General features: G+C 36.8%; 2 protein-coding genes across 3 annotated transcripts in view; one reads left to right on the forward strand and one right to left on the reverse strand.

Annotated features, from left to right (window-relative positions):
• Window positions 1–20,929, reverse strand: part of LOC113500310 (myotubularin-related protein 5) — an 85,825-nt gene that overhangs the window by 12,059 nt on the left and 52,837 nt on the right. For both annotated transcript variants that reach the window (XM_026881056.1, XM_026881055.1), the window contains exons 13-23: window positions 7,747–7,882; window positions 6,999–7,120; window positions 6,475–6,572; window positions 5,930–6,095; window positions 5,374–5,479; window positions 4,931–5,065; window positions 2,626–2,794; window positions 2,092–2,234; window positions 1,396–1,553; window positions 792–946; window positions 220–385 (exon numbers count right to left, since the gene is read on the reverse strand). In XM_026881056.1, the coding sequence (XP_026736857.1) occupies window positions 220–385; window positions 792–946; window positions 1,396–1,553; window positions 2,092–2,234; window positions 2,626–2,794; window positions 4,931–5,065; window positions 5,374–5,479; window positions 5,930–6,095; window positions 6,475–6,572; window positions 6,999–7,120; window positions 7,747–7,882 (1,554 nt within the window). The remainder of the gene's footprint in view (window positions 1–219; window positions 386–791; window positions 947–1,395; window positions 1,554–2,091; window positions 2,235–2,625; window positions 2,795–4,930; window positions 5,066–5,373; window positions 5,480–5,929; window positions 6,096–6,474; window positions 6,573–6,998; window positions 7,121–7,746; window positions 7,883–20,929) is intronic.
• On the forward strand, window positions 11,895–15,005 carry LOC113500312. Its single transcript, XM_026881059.1, has 4 exons — window positions 11,895–12,842; window positions 13,245–13,397; window positions 13,900–14,061; window positions 14,717–15,005. Exons 1-4 carry the CDS (start codon window positions 12,774–12,776, stop codon window positions 14,876–14,878), a joined length of 546 nt encoding a protein of 181 aa, XP_026736860.1. The 5' UTR covers window positions 11,895–12,773; the 3' UTR covers window positions 14,879–15,005.

The raw sequence follows: 20,929 nt of genomic DNA on the forward strand, positions 1-20,929 counted from the left end.
GATAAGATTGACACATCTATCTGTCTGTCTGATAAGGGGATATCCTATTTAGTTTGTTTTATATTAAAAGTACTTAAGTAATTATGTACGAGTGATTTTATATGCGTTTCATTCGGATTCATCCGTTTAATGAACAAAATCCTTAGCTTTGTTTAATCATAAGATTGGTGGTGGTGAAAAAAGAGGGGGGATAATTTTTTATCTTGATGTATATCATACCTTCTGCACAGCGTATACACAGCGTTGGCATGCGCGAGGCGGTACGGCGGGTGAGCCAGTCCCAACCGCGCCCAGTCGCGCGCGTACACTCGCTCACGAACGCGTTCTAATGTACGAGCCGCCGGACTCTCTGCACTCTCGCTGCCCACTAGCTCCAGCTCTTCCACTGTAATAAATAGATTATATAGTCAATGAACAGAACAAAGCATTTAAAGACAGGATTGCGGGCGACAGTAAAGGTGCTAATTGCAACAATGTCGACATGCCACGAACATTCAGAACCCATCGCACGTGACTAAAGCGGTTTTAGTTATTTGGACAGAAATAATCGAAGATAAGAAAAATATCATCAAGTTGCTCAATCCTATCACCAGGTTACACACAAAAGCAGACAAAGAATTTGCGAAGCTCAAAAATACACAAAAAGTAATTTCGTCACATTTTAAATAATAAAATACCTTAACATTTACAAATCATCATCATCATCATCATCTCAGCCTATTTTCGTCCATTTACAAATACTTACAATTACACGACCTTACTTTGTTACCAGACTAACCCGTGGTACTTACAGGAGAGTGTGTCAGCTGACAGCGAGGACATGAGCGGCGGTGACGTCAGCGAGCGCGCGTCAGCTGACGGCAGCACGTACTTTTGACGCTTGGACGGCTTCGGCTTCAGACCCGCCTTGCGGGCTGTCTTCAGGAGGGTCTTCTTTGCGAAACCCCTGTTTGAATGGTGGAGATAATTTAAATACAGTAAAGAATATTCGGGCAAAAGTTGCAAAAAAAATTAAGAGACGAATTAACGACTGCTTGGCTTAGTAATTTGTGCAAATTAAAAATATTCAATAATAAATTTAATTAATTTTAGTCATTTTTGATATTTAACATCCTGGCACAAAATAAGAAAAAATGCTTATAACAAAATTATCCAACGTGTGAATTGAACCATACACTAATAAACCACCACACTAAAAGAACGGTCTGAGTTATTTATCTGACCTCCTCAACCCAGTGCTGGACAACACGATACTCCTTGGTTAGACTGGTTTGGATAAAAATTACCTCATTAATTGGCCTATCCTTCTCCTAACTATGAGGGTCGGCTTCCAGTCTAACCGAATTCAGGCGGCAATTAGGGCGACACGGTACCCCTCGGTTAGCCTGGTCGTACCTGAGCGTGTGGTGCTTGGGCATGGCGTGCGGGGGCGGCGGCTGCGAGCGCGGCGCCAGCGCGAAGTGCAGCAGCGCGTGCTCGGGGTGGCGGAGGCGCGCCAGCTGCTTGCGGAAGCCCTCCACCGCCTCGCTGCTCACCTCCTCGTCCAGGGCCACCTGACAACAGTACAGAGTGTGATTTAAGCGGGTATGCTTATTGTTTTATTGATATTAAATTCGTATTGAATTAAAAGTATAATACTGTGACTGTTACTAGGGCATTTCGTACTCCAGATATCATAATTATGGTCCTCTATTATCCCAACTATGTCGTTGGTTTCCAGTCTTATCAGATCCAGACGTACCAGTGTTTTAAAAGGAGCGACTGTCTATCTGATATCTTCAATCCGACTTCCCAAAGTAAAATAAGAAAACATATCCCTGACGATTACCAAAATCTTTGATATATAAACCAATCGTCATTTCTCAATTCACCCATGCACCACAGCAGCGTAAGTTGTTCTTTTCCCCCCCACTCTTCCAGCTTACTTTATGTTTGGAGGAAGAGGTATAACATAATTGCCAAGTTATTTCTTCCTTGTAAATGCAATAATACTAAAATTTGGCTAAGTTATAACTTAGCCTAACTTGTAAATGTTCATCTGAAAGTAAAATATCTTGAATTTCTAACAAATTTCTTAGTCCCATAGGTTACCTTAATAAGTTGGAAGGTAGCAGATCTCAACTGCAGTCCCTCTTGTAGAGACTGTTCCAAGTGCGGTAGGTAGTGAGTGCGGACCGCCTTCTCCCGCGTCAGGGAACACAGCGGGAACGAACGGACTACTGTTTGCTCACAAGCTGGAATTGTAACAAAATGTTGTTGTATTTATGTTAAATGCTAGGAAATTTTGTATGATTAAGTTTAGCTTCAAAGAGTGTTTTTATATAGTTTCTTGTCGGTTCTTCTTTATAGGAATGACATTTATCGAGTCATTATTGTAACATTTCAAAAGTGCCTCGAAAATGGTCTATTTTGAAATTAAAGACTTGATTTCGTTAAAGGCAACACGTTAGGCGTGTCAGTTATAAAAATGAAAGAACAGAAACATTATTTAAAATGCAGACAAAAAATACTTTTTCCATGGTAAACAAATGAAGTGAACAAATCGTTTCCGCCTTACAAAACTTCCTATAAATATATTTAACATAATCTAACACCTTATAAGAATAAATCAAGACTGACACTCACCATAGGGGTCAGTAGGCGTGCCCTTAAACACGAGCCTGTAGTTAGTGAGGAACAGCGCGCCCTCTGCCGGCAGCAGCGGCGTGTGTCGGCCGTCAGTGACCAGGTACGCGCGTAACGCGGGCACTGCGACTGCCTCGCCCGGGACTAGTGAGGGCGCTACGATGCGGGGCTGTTGGCAAATGTACACATGTGAATTTCGTCTTGATATTTTTATAACGGACAATAAACTGATTTTCTTAATTCTTTACACTTTTAATAGTTTTATGGTTAGTTTTTAGCAAATACATATAAAATGAAAAGCACATATGAAATGAGAACCACCACCATAAATTTATATTTCCTTAAAGTCATTTCCTATATTGATTACTTACTGGTTTGAAATTACCTAGTTTAGTCCTCGGTTTTTCAGAGGGCAATTGACTTTTATGTTACTAAGTGTAACTGAATTTCAAGTAGCTAATAAAGAGCAATACATTTTGTCAACCTCGAAAAAATTGCTTTTGAGAAACCGAGAATGATGTTCGCAAACCAATAAATAGAAAATCCCCAAAGTTCCCAACCAACCACCTTATATTAAACAACCACCATAAACAGACACAAGATTCAGTCCAATTAGTCAGTTGGTGCGTCTTACCTATTTCTGGTTTCGTCTATATGCACACTATTCACTGTTCATTCGTATAAAAATTCTCACTTTGTATTTCTAAATCAAATGCTTCATATTCAATTTTTTTTTATTATTATTATTATTGTAATTTTTTGAATTCCTTTTCCCGAAGGTTGAAATAAAGTGATGCTGTGGTGTCGAAGTATTATTAATGATTTTTCAGCTGCTTTGATAGCCTTTGACTGAATGTTCTAAAGCCCGGCCTTTGAAATGTGAATATAATTTACATCAAATTTCTTTAATTTCCCAACATTTTGTCAAAATGTAAATTTCAATAAGGCCAGCATTTATCTTTCTACAACGCCGACAATCTATATATGCAGATAAATTAAAAAAAACAACAGAAAAACACATAATTTCTGCACATTTATGTTTTTATTCTCATACTTAGTAATTTTGGTATACATAGATCACAAGTCAATGAGGCGAGCGACTACGATAACTGTCCTTATGACGAAAGCAGAAGATCCAAAATAGAATGGTGTACTTTTGGGATATATCGCATCCAAGAGTCCGTTGTACATTTGTGTTATTGTCCACAACATAGTCCATAGTCCAAAGGTCCTCGTACTTCAGTGATTTGTGCGTTTATTAGTAAAAAGTGGAATGTGGTCGCTAAAAGGAAGAGAATATCTAATGTAAATAAATACTGTGTGAAGCATAGAAATGTGAAGGTGCGTAATACATGCATATCTATCCTCTATCCATGCCCTGTATAGAATTATAAAGCAAAAAGCATTAATGTTCGGATACCAATGTCCGTGCAGTGAGGTGTTAAAGCTTATCGTTGTGGAAGCGGGACAACGCTATACAAAAGACATCGTACATAGTGGCATCTCGCTCCGAAAACGAATCCAGCTTTACACGTGAACAGTATTATGATACAAGTTTTAAGACATAATTCGATTCAATCTCTGTTTGAGTGGCATTCGTTTTTTTCTGCTGTGTCTGCAGTTCGCCTGAGCGAAGGCTTTTTATAGGAACCTTAATTGTTTTTTGGTTTCCCGTTGACCCCACAACACGATGCGGGTCACAAGGACTTACTTATCTGTTATTTTTATATTGTTAGTATAGAAATTCTTCACCTTACTTATTGAAAGACAACAAGCCTTGCCTCTATATGTAAGTGACATTTGAATAGTTCTTAACATTAATTACACACACTCAAAGAGAGAGAGACTACATAATTCATGTCTTATTTTAATGAATGAGTGCATTTGGACCATATTTGCAGTACCAATCATAAAAACACATGATCTCCGTTAATCTCCGCATACTTACTCACACAAACAAAGGCCACGCACGCTTGCAGATTGCAAGATCTATACCAATATTGCTTTAGCTACGTGTTAGCACACTTATTGTAAGAGCTTTAGGTTTAAGCAACTTACCCCGCCACCTGTTAACTACGTTACTTCACAAATGCGTACGAAATGTTTAAGTTATTCATTTCCACCGATTTTAGTTATTAAAAAAGCACGGTATCATGGTATATCATATGCGAAGTCGGTGAATGGGGATAATGACAAGTTATTTTTAGTGTATCGAAGTTGTGACGAGAGACGGTGCTAAAGTAACTTAGTATCATTATCCGTATTCCCGACTTATCGGAAGCTGTGCTCAGTAGTGTGTGTGTACCTTCTGCACGGGCGGCAGGCGGCGGCTCTCGCGCGCGACGGCGTCCAGCGTCTCGAGGTGCATGTGCACGACGCCCGGGATCATCTGGTGCAGGCAGCGGACGTGGTCCGCCGTCACACCGCCTTCTGTACACACCTGGGAGAGAGCAACGAAATGTTGTAAGCAGATTATTTTTAAACGATATCCCAATAGACTAAAAAAAACTTCTTTGGGTTTATCAAACATTCAAGTCACATGCAAAACCATCCAGACTAGGAACAAACAATCTTTGCTCACAAAAAATGCTTGTCACACGCGGGCATCGAAACCTCGCGTACAATGAGGTTGGTCGTGTAGCCTATACCTTTCTACTATTCTGAAGGAATATTGAAATTTCGTTTAGTGAAACCTTTAACGTTAGAGCACAGTTCATTTCACTCATTAACGTAATATTTCAGACTTACTTTGTCAACAAATCTCGAGACCATTTTGATAACGTTGTTCCCCGCTTCTCCGGGGTCCGCCTCCTCGAAGCCAGACTCCGCGTCCACGCTATCAGACTCTGCGACACTGAACAAAATATGCTTAATAAAAGACACGAAAAGAAATGAATTTGGATAGCAGTTTGTCGTGGAGAGCTTTGGGAGACACATTTGAGGATAACCATGTCCAGGCTAAGAAACTAAGGACGTAATAAGAGATTTTGATCACAAAAAAATGGCATGCGTCATCGTCAGGTACAGTTCGCCAGTAAACAGGTCTTAATTTAGCCAGCAGTACGACACTCTACCCGACACTAGAAATGTCAATGAAGATTTCCCATTTTGCCAAATTTTATAAACAGCGGCAGTCTTGGTTCCCAAAAAGTAGGCCACTGCAGGTTTTTCCTGGCAGTATCTGTTACTAGGAAACTAAAAATCAGAAACAGTATCAAAATAATTTTATATCTAGTAGGCCCAAAATAGGCGCTTAGGAAACATAAGAACGAGTAACTCTATGCGCTAGGACTATATATCTTACCTGTTAGTAATACTATTGCTGGCTCTATCGGCATCGTCGCCTCTGACGTCAGCGCGTCTGCCGGCGCCCTCTAGCGGCAGTAGCAGGTACACCATGCGGTTCGCGTAGTGTATTGCTTGACTGTACAATGTGGATTCTTCGCTTGCTATTAACTCGCGTTGTTTTTCTGTTAACGATTTAAATCGGTAAATTTATCATCACATGGTTAACAAAAGCTAAAAAACTGACATCCGTACGATTAACAACGAACGATATCAATCGCCAATCAATCAATCAATTCAGCCTATTTTGCCCACTGCTGGACATAGTCCCCTCCCCCCAGCCCCCAAAATGCCCCACAATACCCTTTTCTCCGCCTTTCGTAAAGGCACTATGCCTATATATACAAATTTAAATCTGAAAACGCCAGCTTTTTTCCCCTTCATCTCATTTTTCCTTTACTAGTTATTAAAACATTTTCTGCTTCAAAAACTTTTAAATCAACTTCAACAAAATATATTCAAAATCCTCAAGCCCCTGGATCATATAACGTCATCTAACAGTACCTGGCGGCAAGGACTGCCAGAGCCTCATCTGTTCGGCTGCAATTTCCAACGCGCTCGGTTCTTGCGCCTTCAACAGCGATATGTATTCTTCGTCGTCTCTGTAACATAAAGTATATCAGAATAATACTACTTAGCAGGGGAGTCGTTTTTAAAAAGAAAATAATAATTTAGACGACCTCCGTGGTTGAGTGGCGTACACACCGGTTTCAAGGTGTCGCTAGCTCTGAGGTCCCGGGTTCGATCCCCGGTCGGGACAGTGTAAAAAATCACATTTCTACATTGTCTCGGGTCTGGGTGTTTGTGGTAATTTCGTTGTATCTGAATTCCATAACACAAGTGATTTAGCAACTTACTTTGGGTTCAGAACAATGTATGTGATGTTGTCCTCATTTATTTATAAGAAACACTTTTCGTTTGTTTTTAAGTAGCCTTTAAATTTAGAACGTATTTTCGTTGCACATGTTTAACAAAGCACATATTTCTAATAGTTGTTTGCATTCGAAGTAAAGTTATGAGAATCAAACCTCGGACTAGGCACCCTCTGGTGATGTGACGGGTTCGGTAGGTATAAAGCTTTGATATCTCTTTGTACATCTTGGTAGAAGGCAGCCTCCCAGAACTGCTGGCTCGTCCATACTGGATGCTCCTGAAATTCAGACAATATCTTATAAAAACGAGTTTTACTATTGGATGGATCATTATTTATTCATATACTCTGTCGATTCAAGCTCTTGTTGCACACTTAGGCTTAACATTCATCAGCATATTTGTATGAGGCTTTTGGAATAATAATTCATATTTTTACTAATATGCAACTCAAACTCGAATCTAAATAATTTATTTTTTTTTATTTTTTCACCATTCACACAACGCCATCTAGTCTCAAATTAAGCAGAGCTTGTATTAGGAGTACTAGACAATTGGTAAACATATCTACTTATACATATAGTTATAAATACATACATATTATAGATAAATTACACCCAGACACAGAACAAATGATCGTGCTCATCACACAAACATTTGTCCTGGGTGGGACCTTCGGCATAGCAGTCAGGGTCACTAACCACTAGACCAACAGGCCAGTCAATATTAGTACAAGTGATGTACAGAAATATTTTTATAATAACCTTAATCAAACACGGTATGAAATAATAGGGAAGTCTAGATAATTATTTTTGTTATTTAGTCCACATTCACATATCACATTCATATTTCACACTTACCAGTGACAAGATTAACACAATTGTATTAATGTATAGGCAGTATTACCTGTATACACATGTAAGCGTACTGGATGACGCCGGTGCACAGCTTCCTGCAGTAGGCGGTGGCGAGAGGCAACATGGCCGCCGCTATCGAGTGCTCGTCTAGAGCTGTGGCTGATTGGAGCGCGCAGTTCATTAGTCTGGAAACAAATATATGCTGTGATGAAATAGGAAGAGGCAAAAAAAGATTGCTGGTAAGCTAGAGTGCTGGTGCTATTAAAAACCAAAGTACATATGATTTTGTTTTTAAATATTATCATATGTCCGCCCAGCGATTTGATGGAAATATCGATTATAATGTACGTAATTTAATAAATAATGAAATGAATAAGTAAAAGAGAGACGGTAGGCCTTCTGCCCTAAAGTAACAATAATAGGAAAGTGTTTTACCAAGGATTTGTATTGAATATTTGTTATTCCATTGCCATTTATATACTATTGATTTAATTAGAATTTATTTTAATTTTATTACAATTTCATATGCACGGTGATTTTTTTGTCGTCTTACAAAGCAGCCCAGTTCATGTATCCGACGTAAAATACCCCTAGGCGCGATAATTATTTTTTTATTATCAACTAAGATAGTAAGTACGAAGAAAAATTAAACAAGAGAAATCTGAAATATACTCTTAAAAATGATTAAACACCGTCGCCCGCGCCCCTCACCCTTGTTACAAGGGTCGGACCGCGCTCGCAACAGAACTGTGTTTCTAAAAAGCTACGAATTGCATCATAATATTGAATAAAAATTGCTTTTTAAATTTATTCAAATCTCAGAAAAACCTATTTTTTATCATGAACGTGTTCTAGTCATTGGATTGTACATTAACTGGGCTGCTTTTGTAAGACGACTAAAAAATCACGGTGTATATTGAATACAAAACAAAGTAATATATAACATTGTTGTCATATCTAGATACACATTGTAGTAACATGAATTGTTACACATTAAACCGGAAGACGTATAAATATAGGTTACAAAATTGCATGCATAGAAGCCATAATGAGAATGTTAAGGGTGCGGTGAACGAATACTTTTCCATACAAACGTAATACCAAAATCATTGTCGCTACGAACATATCACCGACTTAAAGTTATGTTATTCGGATACAGACGGTATTTATCTAGGTTCCTATTAAACTTTTAGTTTAAAACATTCACTATTTACGAAATGCGAGCGAATTGCATTTCGTATATTTCAACACCGCTAACAGCATGTTTTCAACTTAATATTTCTGTACTTAAAACATTAATATTCTTAATATCCTTTTAATAGGAACACAGATTATATAGTCTTGTTGCAATTTATCAAAAAAAAAGTGGACATATAATAAGTTTTCATTCATAATTTTTGGTATTACGGAACACAACCAAATTTATCACAAATCTGGAACCATATTATCGCTGTCGCATGTCTCACCAACGCCCGACACGCTATGTTTGTGTGCGTGTACGCACTGCTCGTGGCATGCGCTGGCGTTGGGTTCGACATTATAACTATTAGGTAGTTTACCGATGTAAAAGATTGTTTTGTTGTTTATAGTTAAATAAAGTATTCATTTTTGACGACGACGTAATAAGTGATTATTAAAATTAATAGTTAAATAAATTTAATAATTTGGATGGGGTAGAGCGAGGGCGAGCACATAGGTTTTGTTTACTTTTTGTCTGCTTTACTCTGGTATAGCGCGCCTAGATTAATACCTACTCTGTCAATGTTAATTGGATTTCTCCTTTACTTTAAATTTGAGTGTTATAATGTATTTGTTGTACCATTTGAATTTGAAATTATGGTTTCAAGACTAAATAGTAGAGATGCGCCGAATAGTGGTTTCACCGAATAACCGAATGCCGAATACTATTCGGTTTAAAGTTTACCGAACCGAATATTCGGCCGAACTATTCGGTTCAAAATTTTATTGCCTCGCCTCGTAAACAGGTTTCAACATGTCCTTACTTGCCGCCCGCAAGATTAAACATTTAAAAAAATGTTATTTTTTAAGTTTTAACTGTTTAGTTTCAGAAATAAATATTACTAGCTTTTCGATTTTCTATTGCTAGCGTCGAGGTCGGTTATGTCGCGTTTCCTAGAGAACTCTTCAAAAGTCCGGGATAAAAACCTATGTTCTTTCTCAAGGTCAACTCTATCTCTATACCAAATTTCATTAAAATCAGTTCAGTGGTTTAGACGTGAAAGCGTAACAGACAGACAGAGTTACTTTCGCATTTATAATATTATAGTTAGGGATTATTATCTTGTTCTATGGTTGAAATATTTTGTTTGGAGGTCTAAAAGTATAATTTATGATTAAAGACAGATTAAAGCGTTTTTAAAATTAAAATAAATATTGACTAGAAAGTTGTAAGTAAAATGTTGTTGTTTAAGAAATAAATATGTTTATTTTTGGTTAAAAATAAACACTGAGTTTAGAGTTAAGTTTTTTTGAATATAACATTTTTTTCATAGTATTCCGTAGACTTATAACAGAATAAGTTATATCTTTTAGTTCTACATCGGGTAATGTGGCGGAAAATAAAGAACCGAATATATTCGGCACCAAACCGAATAATTCGGCCGAATACGAATAGTGTCAAAATTGCCGAATACGCCGAATACCGAATAGTTATTCGGCGCATCTCTACTAAATAGCAAAAATATATATTTGTCAAGGTTTTTTGACACTTTCATTCAATTTGACTACACGGATAGCCGAGCGGTTGAGGTCATCCCGCCTAAACCAATGGGCGCGACGTGTCGCGGGTTTGATCCCCGTGTAGGACAAGCGTTTGTGTGATTCACGAATGCTTGTTCTGAGGCTAGGTGTCTTTGTGCATGTGAATTGTATGTTTGTGAAAGCCCCGCAACACATGGATTAAATTCCTTAGTGCGGGAGTAGCTTTTTAACAAAAAAGAAAGGAAAAAAATCTGTTATATCTGTAAGTACTTTAAGAAGACGAAGAACTGATTTTAATGAAATTTGGCACAGTACCTACTACGTAGTACGTACCTACAAGCAAAGTAAAATTTTAACAAAGTAGGTATGAAAAAAAAAACGTTTTAATACCTACTAATATTCCCTACTATACCTAATATTATAAATGCGAAAGTAACTCTGTCTGTCTGGCTGTTACGCCTTCACGTCTAAACCACCGAACTGATTTTAATGAAATTTGGTACAGAGATAGAGTTGACCTTGAGAAAGAACATAGGATAGTTTTTATCCCGGACTTTTGAAGAGTTCTCTTTCTTGGAAACGCGATATAACCGACATCGACGCGGACGAAGCTGCGGGCGAAAAGCTAGTAATAAATATATTTTTTATTAACTAACTATTTACTTACGAAATATTACCTAACATTAATGTATGTACAATAACCATTTTTTTTATTGAAAAATCTTAATTTTTTTTGGACTACATTTAAACGCGTTTATTTTACTCATGCTATTAATCCTTATCAAAATTAATTATTTCATCACTATGTACAGTTAATGTAGATAATATTTGGTCTTTGAATAATTAAAATTGGACGTTTGGTTCTGAAGTTATAGCGAAATTAAAATAGTACGATTTCTGCTGCACGGCCCGTTATGATATTGTTGTGGTTATAAACGAGAAGGCGCTTTATATTAGCAAAATTTTTGTATTTTCTATCATATTTAAGCTCATAAATGTTATCTATACTTCTATAGGTCCTAATATATAAAGCTGAAGAGTTTGTTTGTTTGTTTGAACGCGCTAATCTCAGGAACTACTGGTCCAAATTGAAAAATATTTATTTTATCATCACACTGCGACTAATTATTATTAAATATTAAGAATTAAATTACAGAAAAAATAAGTTGAAAACATGCTGTTAGCGGTGTTAAAATATGCGAAATGCAATTCGCTGGCATTTCGTAATAGTGAACGTTTTAAACTAAAAGTTTATTAGGAACCTAGATAAATTAAATACCGTCTTTTGGTATTACGTCTGTATTGAAAAGTTTTCGTTCACGTTTTATTTTATTAGATTTTTAGATTTAAGATACCTAATATCATTAAATCTTCTGATATAGACATCGTACAATAATTTCCAAAAAAAGCATTACTGGTTTTTGTGTTCACCAACGGTTCCGAAAATTAAATAACAAAAATAAAGCATTTACTAAACAAAATTAGTACAATGCAGTGGTTATCAGTCATTATGAATGACTCGCTACAAAAGTACTACACGCACGCACACAGCTACGCGCTGCGCCGCGAGAAGTCCGATAGAGATAGCAATGTTTCGTCCGATTTTTGGCTCGCGTCGAATTGCAGTTGCGCGCTGCTTACACCGGCCTCTTAAGTGCATAAACTGAATTACATTTTTCTTTCGGAAACATATTTTTTTGCAATTATTTTGATATTTAAATACACGAATGGATATTGGGCTACCAGGCTTACGATGACGCATTTAAGATAAAAGTGATAAATTATAAGGCTTAATTAGCTTTATAAACCTATCATAACGCTGTTCAATCAATAACATACGTTGCATGAAAGGCCGAGTCACGAGTGGTATTAGGTCACCACGCCAAACCCAGTGTCCACCTGTCGTGAGTTCGAACCCTGCGCAACACCTTTCTGTGCCCCACAAATGTTTGTTCGGAGCTTGGATATTATGTGTATATCTCTTGTGCATGTGACTTGATGTTAGAGAAAGTTAAAGTTTCCTTTTGGTCAATGAAATATTGGTCTTGTTCTGGGAAAATTAGTCTGGTAGGACAGATCTCATTTAGAATTTTGTAGTTTCCTATAATACTTTTTTTTTTCATTCTAATTCTTATATTTCAAATACGACTGGAGTTTAGTGAAACACATTTTACATAAGTTTATGAATCACAAATCATCTCGAAACATCCCGCTAGAAAAACACAGACAAGCTCACACAATTTTATATTAGATGGCTATCTGGACACGAGTGTATAGTCCCTTAATAGTTTCAGAACATGAACGTATTGTCAATATAATAGGTATAGCATTCAAATTGTAATAGTGGTCGCAGAAATGTCGAAGCCATGGGTGTTGTGTATCGTCGCGTGCGCATGTGTTGCGGTGATCAGTGGAGGTAATTTTGTAAGTTATAAATTGTTTTCTAAATAATGTTGTTGTATGTTTAGTAACTTCTTTGAGAGGTTTAAAAAGCTGATGATTTATTACGATAAGAGTATATTAAACTTTTCTTTTAAGGTAGTTTAATAAATGAAAGTTCTAAAAATGGAAGATTATTGTCAGTATTGATCGCCATGTTTTAAAATACAATGCAATGGTTATGTTAATAAGATTTCTTTTTTAAACCTGGCTTCATGTTAAATGCTCCTATTTCCGAATGTCTTTATTTAAATCTTCCAAATGCACGATTGAACTTAATATTCATCGGCCCATACGGAGGTTCGCCTTAATGAAACTATGAAACTAAACTGCCTATCCCCAATCATAACAACATATTATTAAGAACTACATATTCACTTTCGACAGGGTGCAGCCATATGGAGTACTCGAGCAATCAACCAATGCGACGAGCCGAACCACAAGTTCAAGACCGTTATAAAACTGATGGACATCAACGAGACCCACGACGGGTTCTACGGGGATGTGGAGCTGGTTGAGGACTTCACGGAGGAGTATGGTGTACGTTCCTTCCTTTTACGTCATTTAGACTGGTCATGAATGAGATAGTGCGTTTCGGAAGGCACGTTAAATTGTGGGTCCCGCCTGTTATTCATACATCTCTGACAGTCGTTACAGGCAGTCAGAAGATTGAAAGTCTGACAACCAGTCTGACTAAGGGGTATCGTGTTGCCTAGGTAACTGGGTTGAGGAGGTCAGATAGACAGTCGCCCCTTGTAAAACACTAGTACTTAGCTGAATCCGGTTAGTCTGGACGCTGACTCAACATAGTTGGGAAAAGGCTAGGCCAATAATGAATGAGATAGAGGAACTAATGGGAGGCTTTCGTTAGCCATTAGAAGAAAATATTTCTGGAAAGATTTAGCCCAGCAAAAGGAAGGCTGTACAGAGAATTAGAGAGTTTTACTATGTGGAGTATACCTAAAATAATAATAGGCAGTTTGGATAATAGGTAAAAAAGTACTTTGTAGATTCTCATCCATATCAATAAAATCTGTTACAGGTGCGCCTAGACATAAGCAAATTAGTGGAGGACGAGTTCAAGCAGTTCGACGTGATATATGACGACAACTTGTTCAACTTCTTCGACAAGTACGCGCACAAGTATGTCGTGGGGTGCTTCAACGCTGTGGGCATTAATCCGCCTGCACTTCCCATTCCCAAGGTAACCGAGATATTCATAATTTATAACTATCATAATTCATTAACGTCCTAACATTAGTTTAACTAATGAATAGCTGCTATAGATCAAAAATAAAATCTCTGGGTTTAGGTTCAAAAAACTATCCAATTAGCAGAGTAACATTTTGGTGGGGGTGGATCTCAGGAGATATACACCACTTCTTAAAGTAAGACTTTTGCAATTGTGGAAACGAGGCAACAGACTACATGGCGATTAGCGCCATCTCTTTATCATCATCATCATCAACGATCACTGTCGTGGTAGTCCATCAGTGTTATCTACGGGATAAATTGCTATGCATTGCCATGCACCGACTAAATGTGTGATATATTGCACGTGGTTGGCTTTAGTTAAAGTTCTATACTACCCACTTTCTCAAGGAAATGGTTGTCAATAAGAATTCCACCGCTTAACAAAAAAGTTAAGGGTCTTTTTTGTCAGGGAATTCTCATCATCATGCTCATCGTCATCATCAGCCCATATTCGTCCACTGCTGGACATAGGCCTCCCCAAATGCACGTCATCGAGATCTTCTCAATTCTCATGATGCTATAATGACAGCAGAACATAACCAAATACTTACCAATACAGAAGACTTGACAACTAGAATATTTTCTAATAAATTTCAAATTTGCAGGGTAACTACAAAATAAACGAATACGTATACAGCAAGGAAATAATGCCGGGTTTGTTCGGGACCTACATGATCAAATTGTATATCGTCAAAGATAATTTGGACGAGGGTTGTATAGAAATACAAATTGAGGGTGAAGAGGTTGAACAGAAAACAGAAGAATAAAGGAGAAGAAATGCAGAAGATAGAAGAAAACCTTCTTTTTTTATTGTATGGTCATTTCTTACGGACTTTTGCATGTGTTAACTCGATTTTAGGTGTAAAGTATGAACAATAAAGTTGCTTTGAACGACATTGTCGTTTTCTTTACGATCTTGGTGGTAGTAGCCTTAGGATTAAAAAAACTAATATATTTATTTAGGGTACAAGGTTGCTGGTTCAACCATAAGTAAAAAATTAAACTATTTTAAAAATATACACTTGTTTGATTATTTTAAAACACCGCTGATAAACGGTGAAGGGAAGCTTTGTAAGGTAGCCCAGCTCAAAAGTATAGCAGAGAAGACCCGTAAATGATCAATAATAGTAATTAATTATTGTTCCTTCTTCATATGAAAGAGGCAACAGCCTCGCAGTGGTCCTTTAGTATTCATATACGGTAATGATTAAGCAACTTATATTTTTAGGTGTAAATCTATTTTTCTAAAAACGGTCCAACGAATAGATTAAATAAAAACTATTTCTTTTTTATTATTAGCCATAAGTCAGACTCGACATAATTTATACCCAAATTAATAACCTGACTATGTAATACAAGTCATATTAATAACGCTATTTATATTAGTCAAATATCATAAAGAAGGAAAACAGTTCAAATTGAAAATCAGGTTGTGAGCTAAATATATGTTTGTTTTATATAAAGGCATAGACAGGCTGTCAGTATAAAAAAAAACTTTTGGGCGAATGCCATAAGTTTTGGAATAGATCCACATCTCCTTTTTTCCGGAGGAGAAATCTTCAAATTTCTTCTACTGCTTTAGGTTGAGAAGAAGTTAGTGTCAGACTTTGACCGCCTAAACACAAAATGTTATTTCCTTTGCCATTTGTACACGGGACCGCAGTTACCCTTTGGGACGATTCCTCTAGCAATAATATTTGCGCCTCAAAAAACAGTCGAAAAGCTTTCAGTAAATAAGTTTAAAACAAACTTACGAATTGTTTCGAATGAAAGTCAAAACATTTGCTGAGAATATTGAAATCATTACACGTGATTTTAAACAATTAAAAAACATTACAACGTTTCTGATGTATATACTGCGCTACGCATAGAGTAGCGCGCCCTCTAGTTTCAAAATTGGCAAAACAAAGGCTACCAGCACCTCTTACAGTTACTGTTGTGGAAGCAAGATGGCGCATCATGGCGTAGAGCGGAGTCTCTCTTTTAAAGCTCTAGCAAACTTTGGGGTTTGCTAGAACATTTAGCTAATAGGAGAATAAGTTGAGCCGTTCTTTCTCGCGCAGCAAGAGGACATAAGGAAGCGGTAAATGATTGACGAATCTGGATGAGTTAGTATCCATTATATTGAGACCTGAGCAAAGAGCTACTTAGTTGCCCAGTTTGAATTTGTTTTTGAGAACAGGTACAACCAAAAACCATTGATATCAAAAAATCTTTTAAAAATGTCCATTATAAAATCGTAATATAAATTCTGTAGCAAAATTAAATAATATTAGCTCCCAACTGTAAATATAGTTATTACAGAAAAAAATAAACGTACTTCTAAACTTCATACACGGCCTCAAATAAATATATAAAAAAAACTCCATACATAAAATGATTGCCCGGTAATTTCCAATTAAACATCACTACCCAATAAAGATGCTTATCACATGCTCATTACAGTAAAGATATGATCATTATTGCCAATGATCATGTCATGTTATATAATTATAATATTATATATTGGCAACACTAACCGGGAACACTCATTGCGGTCATACTTTGTTAATATGTTTGTCTGGGTGTTTTGTAGCGTGCTTTGTTGTGCTTTCGTCACTGTGCTTGGTTCGGGAGATATTGTAAGACTATTCAAAATAAATACTTTGTACACCTACCTTTTTACTATCAAAGAAATTTGTCATATCAAATATAACGAAAATTCTGGTATGTATATATTAATGTTACTATAAGGCTGAGCCTCTACCAGAGTTACGTATCGAGGTATAGCTTTATAAGAACTAATAATCACTTCGTAAATCTGTGTAAGAATATTTAAATAAAGCGAATTCATTGGTTAATAAAACAACCCCCGTTAATCCATACACTTGTGGAAAAGCAGCTCAAAAGTCCTAATCGTTTTATCTTCAACAAATAAAAATAAAAATCTTCTCGTTACCCAAAATATACGCCCGACATCCTTAATACTCCCTCACTTCCAGGGACCGGACAACCCCACTTTAGAGTTAAGCCGTTTGACAGGGTAACCCGTACACGGGGTAACTCATATCGCAGTGTTACCTTTTGTTCGAGTTACATCCTCGAAACCCAGCGAAATGGTTAACACCTTCATTATGGTAACCACGTGAAGGGGTTAACCCCTTCAATAACTTAACCCTTTGAAGTGGTTACCTTCACGAAAGGCTTTTATTCGTGTTACCCTGAATTACCCACTAAACTTGAGCTGCATACTTGCACCCTAGCGGCCCCTCATTGCTTTACTAAGACTACAGCTGATTTTCTTCTATCGCCGACGCGTCGCGCCGCGACTCGCGCCTCTCGGACAAACTACCTACGCGCGAAACGTCATATAGGTAACTAGCTGTTGCCCGCGACTTCGACCGCGTGGTTAGAAGATATAAGTTAGGAATTTTTGAACGAAAGCCCTCGAAGATTAATATTTTTCCCCGTATTTGCCACATTTTCCATTAAATCTTCGCTCCTATTAGTTGCAGCGTAATTTTATATACCTAGCCTAAAACCTTCCTCGATTATTGGTCTATTGAACACAAAATGAGATCAAATTTTTTAGATGAAATTATTTATAATAATTTAAAAAAAAATCGAATACAAGTTTTTTTTCATTTTTTGCATTTTCTGAGAAGATTTGACGGGTGAATTTTCGATTGAAAATTAGAGTTTTTTTTATATTAATTCAAAATAAGGTGAAAAATTTATATTTTTAATCAAATAAATTACAGCGTATTTGGGACACAAAAAAGTAAGTTTTCACCAAATTTCGTTACAAAAATAAATTTTTGTAAAAGATAAAAATAAAAAACCACAATCTTGGTTTTTTAGATTTTTCACATAAATTTTGAGGTTACGTGAAAAAAATGTAAACACAAAAGTTTTAGATCTTTTTCTTTTAGAACTTTGCCATTTGACTTTTTTCGATACGAATTTTAGTTTTGCCGGAAATCGATAAAAACCGTTTTTTACTCTTCAAACGTCACTCCCACCCCCTTCCCGACCTCAGATCACCCGTAAATTATTTTTCCTTTCATTTTTATAATATTCCCCTCCTTTTCTAATGGGTTTCATCCTACTATTTTTTTTTTGGTTTTAAAAATTATCGACCCTGGTCTACAAGAATAGACACGAAAAATATATATCACAACGTTTGAAAAGTGCGACAAGCAAAATTAAACTGTAAGATCATATCCACAATGATTTTTATTCCATGTTTACAAGTCGCTCGGTAAATGCAACAATGGCGCCGCTGGGCGGTAAGATGTCACGTGCGCTCGTGGTTATACTATTTTCAAACTAATGTCTATGATAAAGAGTGCATATTGCATTGTCTTAGGTTGGAGTGGGTTACCCTGTTACAGTGTTACAGGGTAGTAAAGGGTAACCTGTTCGGAACAGGGTTACAGTAATCCGTTCGAAGGTGTAACATATGTCATAGGGTTTTTTCTTGAAGCGCTTAAAAAAACCCCTTCAAAAACCCTTTCAATGAGTATCCGGCCGGTCCCTGCTCACTTCAATGTTAATCTAGAACAATTAATCTACGTTTCCCAGGGTCCAGGCATATGGGACGTGAAATACATCACGAAATGCGAGGAGGACGCCCACACGTTCAAGTTCGACGTCGTCAAGAAGAAGATCAACCGGACACACGACGGATTCAACGCAAACCTCAAGCTGGACCAGGAGTTCACTGATAAGTATGGAGTAAGTACTAATAGTGATCAAATACATTCATTTATTCAAACAAAACAAAAATGTATTTCTTTCATTCTGCAACGAATGCTCTTAGGTGCGGACTTTAATGCATACATGAGTATAAAATAAATTCATTTTAGTATAATAAATGCGAAAGTATCTCGGTCTGTCTGTCACTTTCACGCCAATACCACTGAATCGATCAAAATTAAATTTGGCACATAGATGGGTTGAATGGGATGTAATAGGGTCAAAGGCTAAATATAAAACTTTTTTAAATTGGCCCTAGGGTCCTGAAATTTGGCTTGAATATTGTTTATTTAAATATAAAAACTAAAGTCAACGGGAACAAAGTTTCGGACAATAACTAATAAAGAGAAAGATAAATATCCTTGAAATATACCTATAATTTCGTCCTGTCATTCAGATCCGCGTCGAGATATGCAAGCACGTGGACGGCGGGTGCAAGCCGTACCAACTGCTGACGGACGACTGTTTGGTCAACTTCGTGAACAAGTACGCCGAAGATAACGTTGTAACGTGCTTGGAGTTCGCCGGCGTCGACCCGCCACAGTTCCCTATTAGCCAGGTATTTGTTTAACGAGATCAATAGAAAGCAAGACAACTATAGCACCGTTGCAAAAAATTGGGCTTGACTTCAAAAAGATTGAATAAAGACTTCCGGAAAACTTACTATTCATATAAAAGAAAAAGAACTTTACAAATGTACTATAAAGTTTATTATCTAAGTTATCATAAAAATATCGCGCTTCTTGGACTTTTCGTTCCTTGGAGTTTTCTCTATTCTTTTATTTCTCGTGATGAAACGACTCCAACACCTTTATAATTTATGGCTGAATAGAATAATAACATATTATTCAGCTTTTTACATGAACTAGTATGATATTCAGCTGTTTCTCAGTGTCCCCACTGTTTACCTACTCTAATATTCCCTACATAATAAAATTTATAATGTTCCCAGGGCGAGTACCATCTAGAAGACTTTACCTTCGACTACTGCGAGCTTCCAACGGACTCCTTTTACGGCACATTCGGGGCGAAAGCGTTCATCTTGGAGGGGACCGTGGAAGTAGGATGCATAGAACTGCACGTGGAGTTCAAGGAGCTGAATGAGGATGAGGACGTGTGTCCTGAGAAGGAGGAGTGAAGATTTGAAAGGATAGAAAGATTTTTTTGAAATAAAGTTATGTTTCGGTGGAAATAAGGTCTTTTAATCCCTCTACCCCATTTTTTTATGGCAAAAAACGGAAAATGTTTTGAATGTATATGCGTATTTTTGTAAGTATTATACTTAAGACAAAAATATACTTCTTCGAGAAACGTGAGCTGCCTACTGCCTTTGGGCTTGGAGGTTGATTCTGTAGAACTGTAAGAGTTCAACGAGTTGCATGAATATGACGAAGCAAGTCCTAGGAAGTGAAGAAGGAAGGATATTCATATTTTAATAGAAAAAAATCTTCTTTCATTAACCAATTAGACATTTCGTAAATAAAATGCTTATTAGAAGTAAATTGTTGTTCATTTCTTTTTTAACTCAACCATACATAAAGTACAATCAAGAAGGAGCAAGAGTTATGGTATATGTATATTGACAAATTAATAAATAGGATTTGGATTTGCCCGGAGTTCTTGTAAAGACTATTGAAAAAAACATAGTGATAACTCTATATCTGTGTTCAACGTTGTGAAGAGCAAATGAAGAGGTTGCTAAACTCGGGATATTAAACATTACACATACAAATGGAAACGACTAAAAGAGAGCATTCGTTTTCACATGCCAAATTGGACTTTAAATTAGCATCCTAAAGGGATTATCTGACATCATGTCACAATGACAATGACTCTCCTAGCAATTGGCCATGTATACATACATACATGTATACACCGTGATTTTTTTAGTCGTCTTACAAAAGCATCCCAGTTCATGTATCCAATGACTAGAACACGTTCATGATAAAAAAATAGGTATTTATGAGATTTGAATAAATTTAAAATGCAATTTTTATTCAATATTATGATGCAATTCGTAGTTTTTTAGGAACACAGCTCTGTTGCGAGCGCTGTCCGAGCCTTGTAACAATGGTAAGGGG

This window comes from Trichoplusia ni, chromosome 13, assembly GCF_003590095.1.
Source record: "Trichoplusia ni isolate ovarian cell line Hi5 chromosome 13, tn1, whole genome shotgun sequence".
Lineage (NCBI taxonomy): Eukaryota > Metazoa > Arthropoda > Insecta > Lepidoptera > Noctuidae > Trichoplusia > Trichoplusia ni.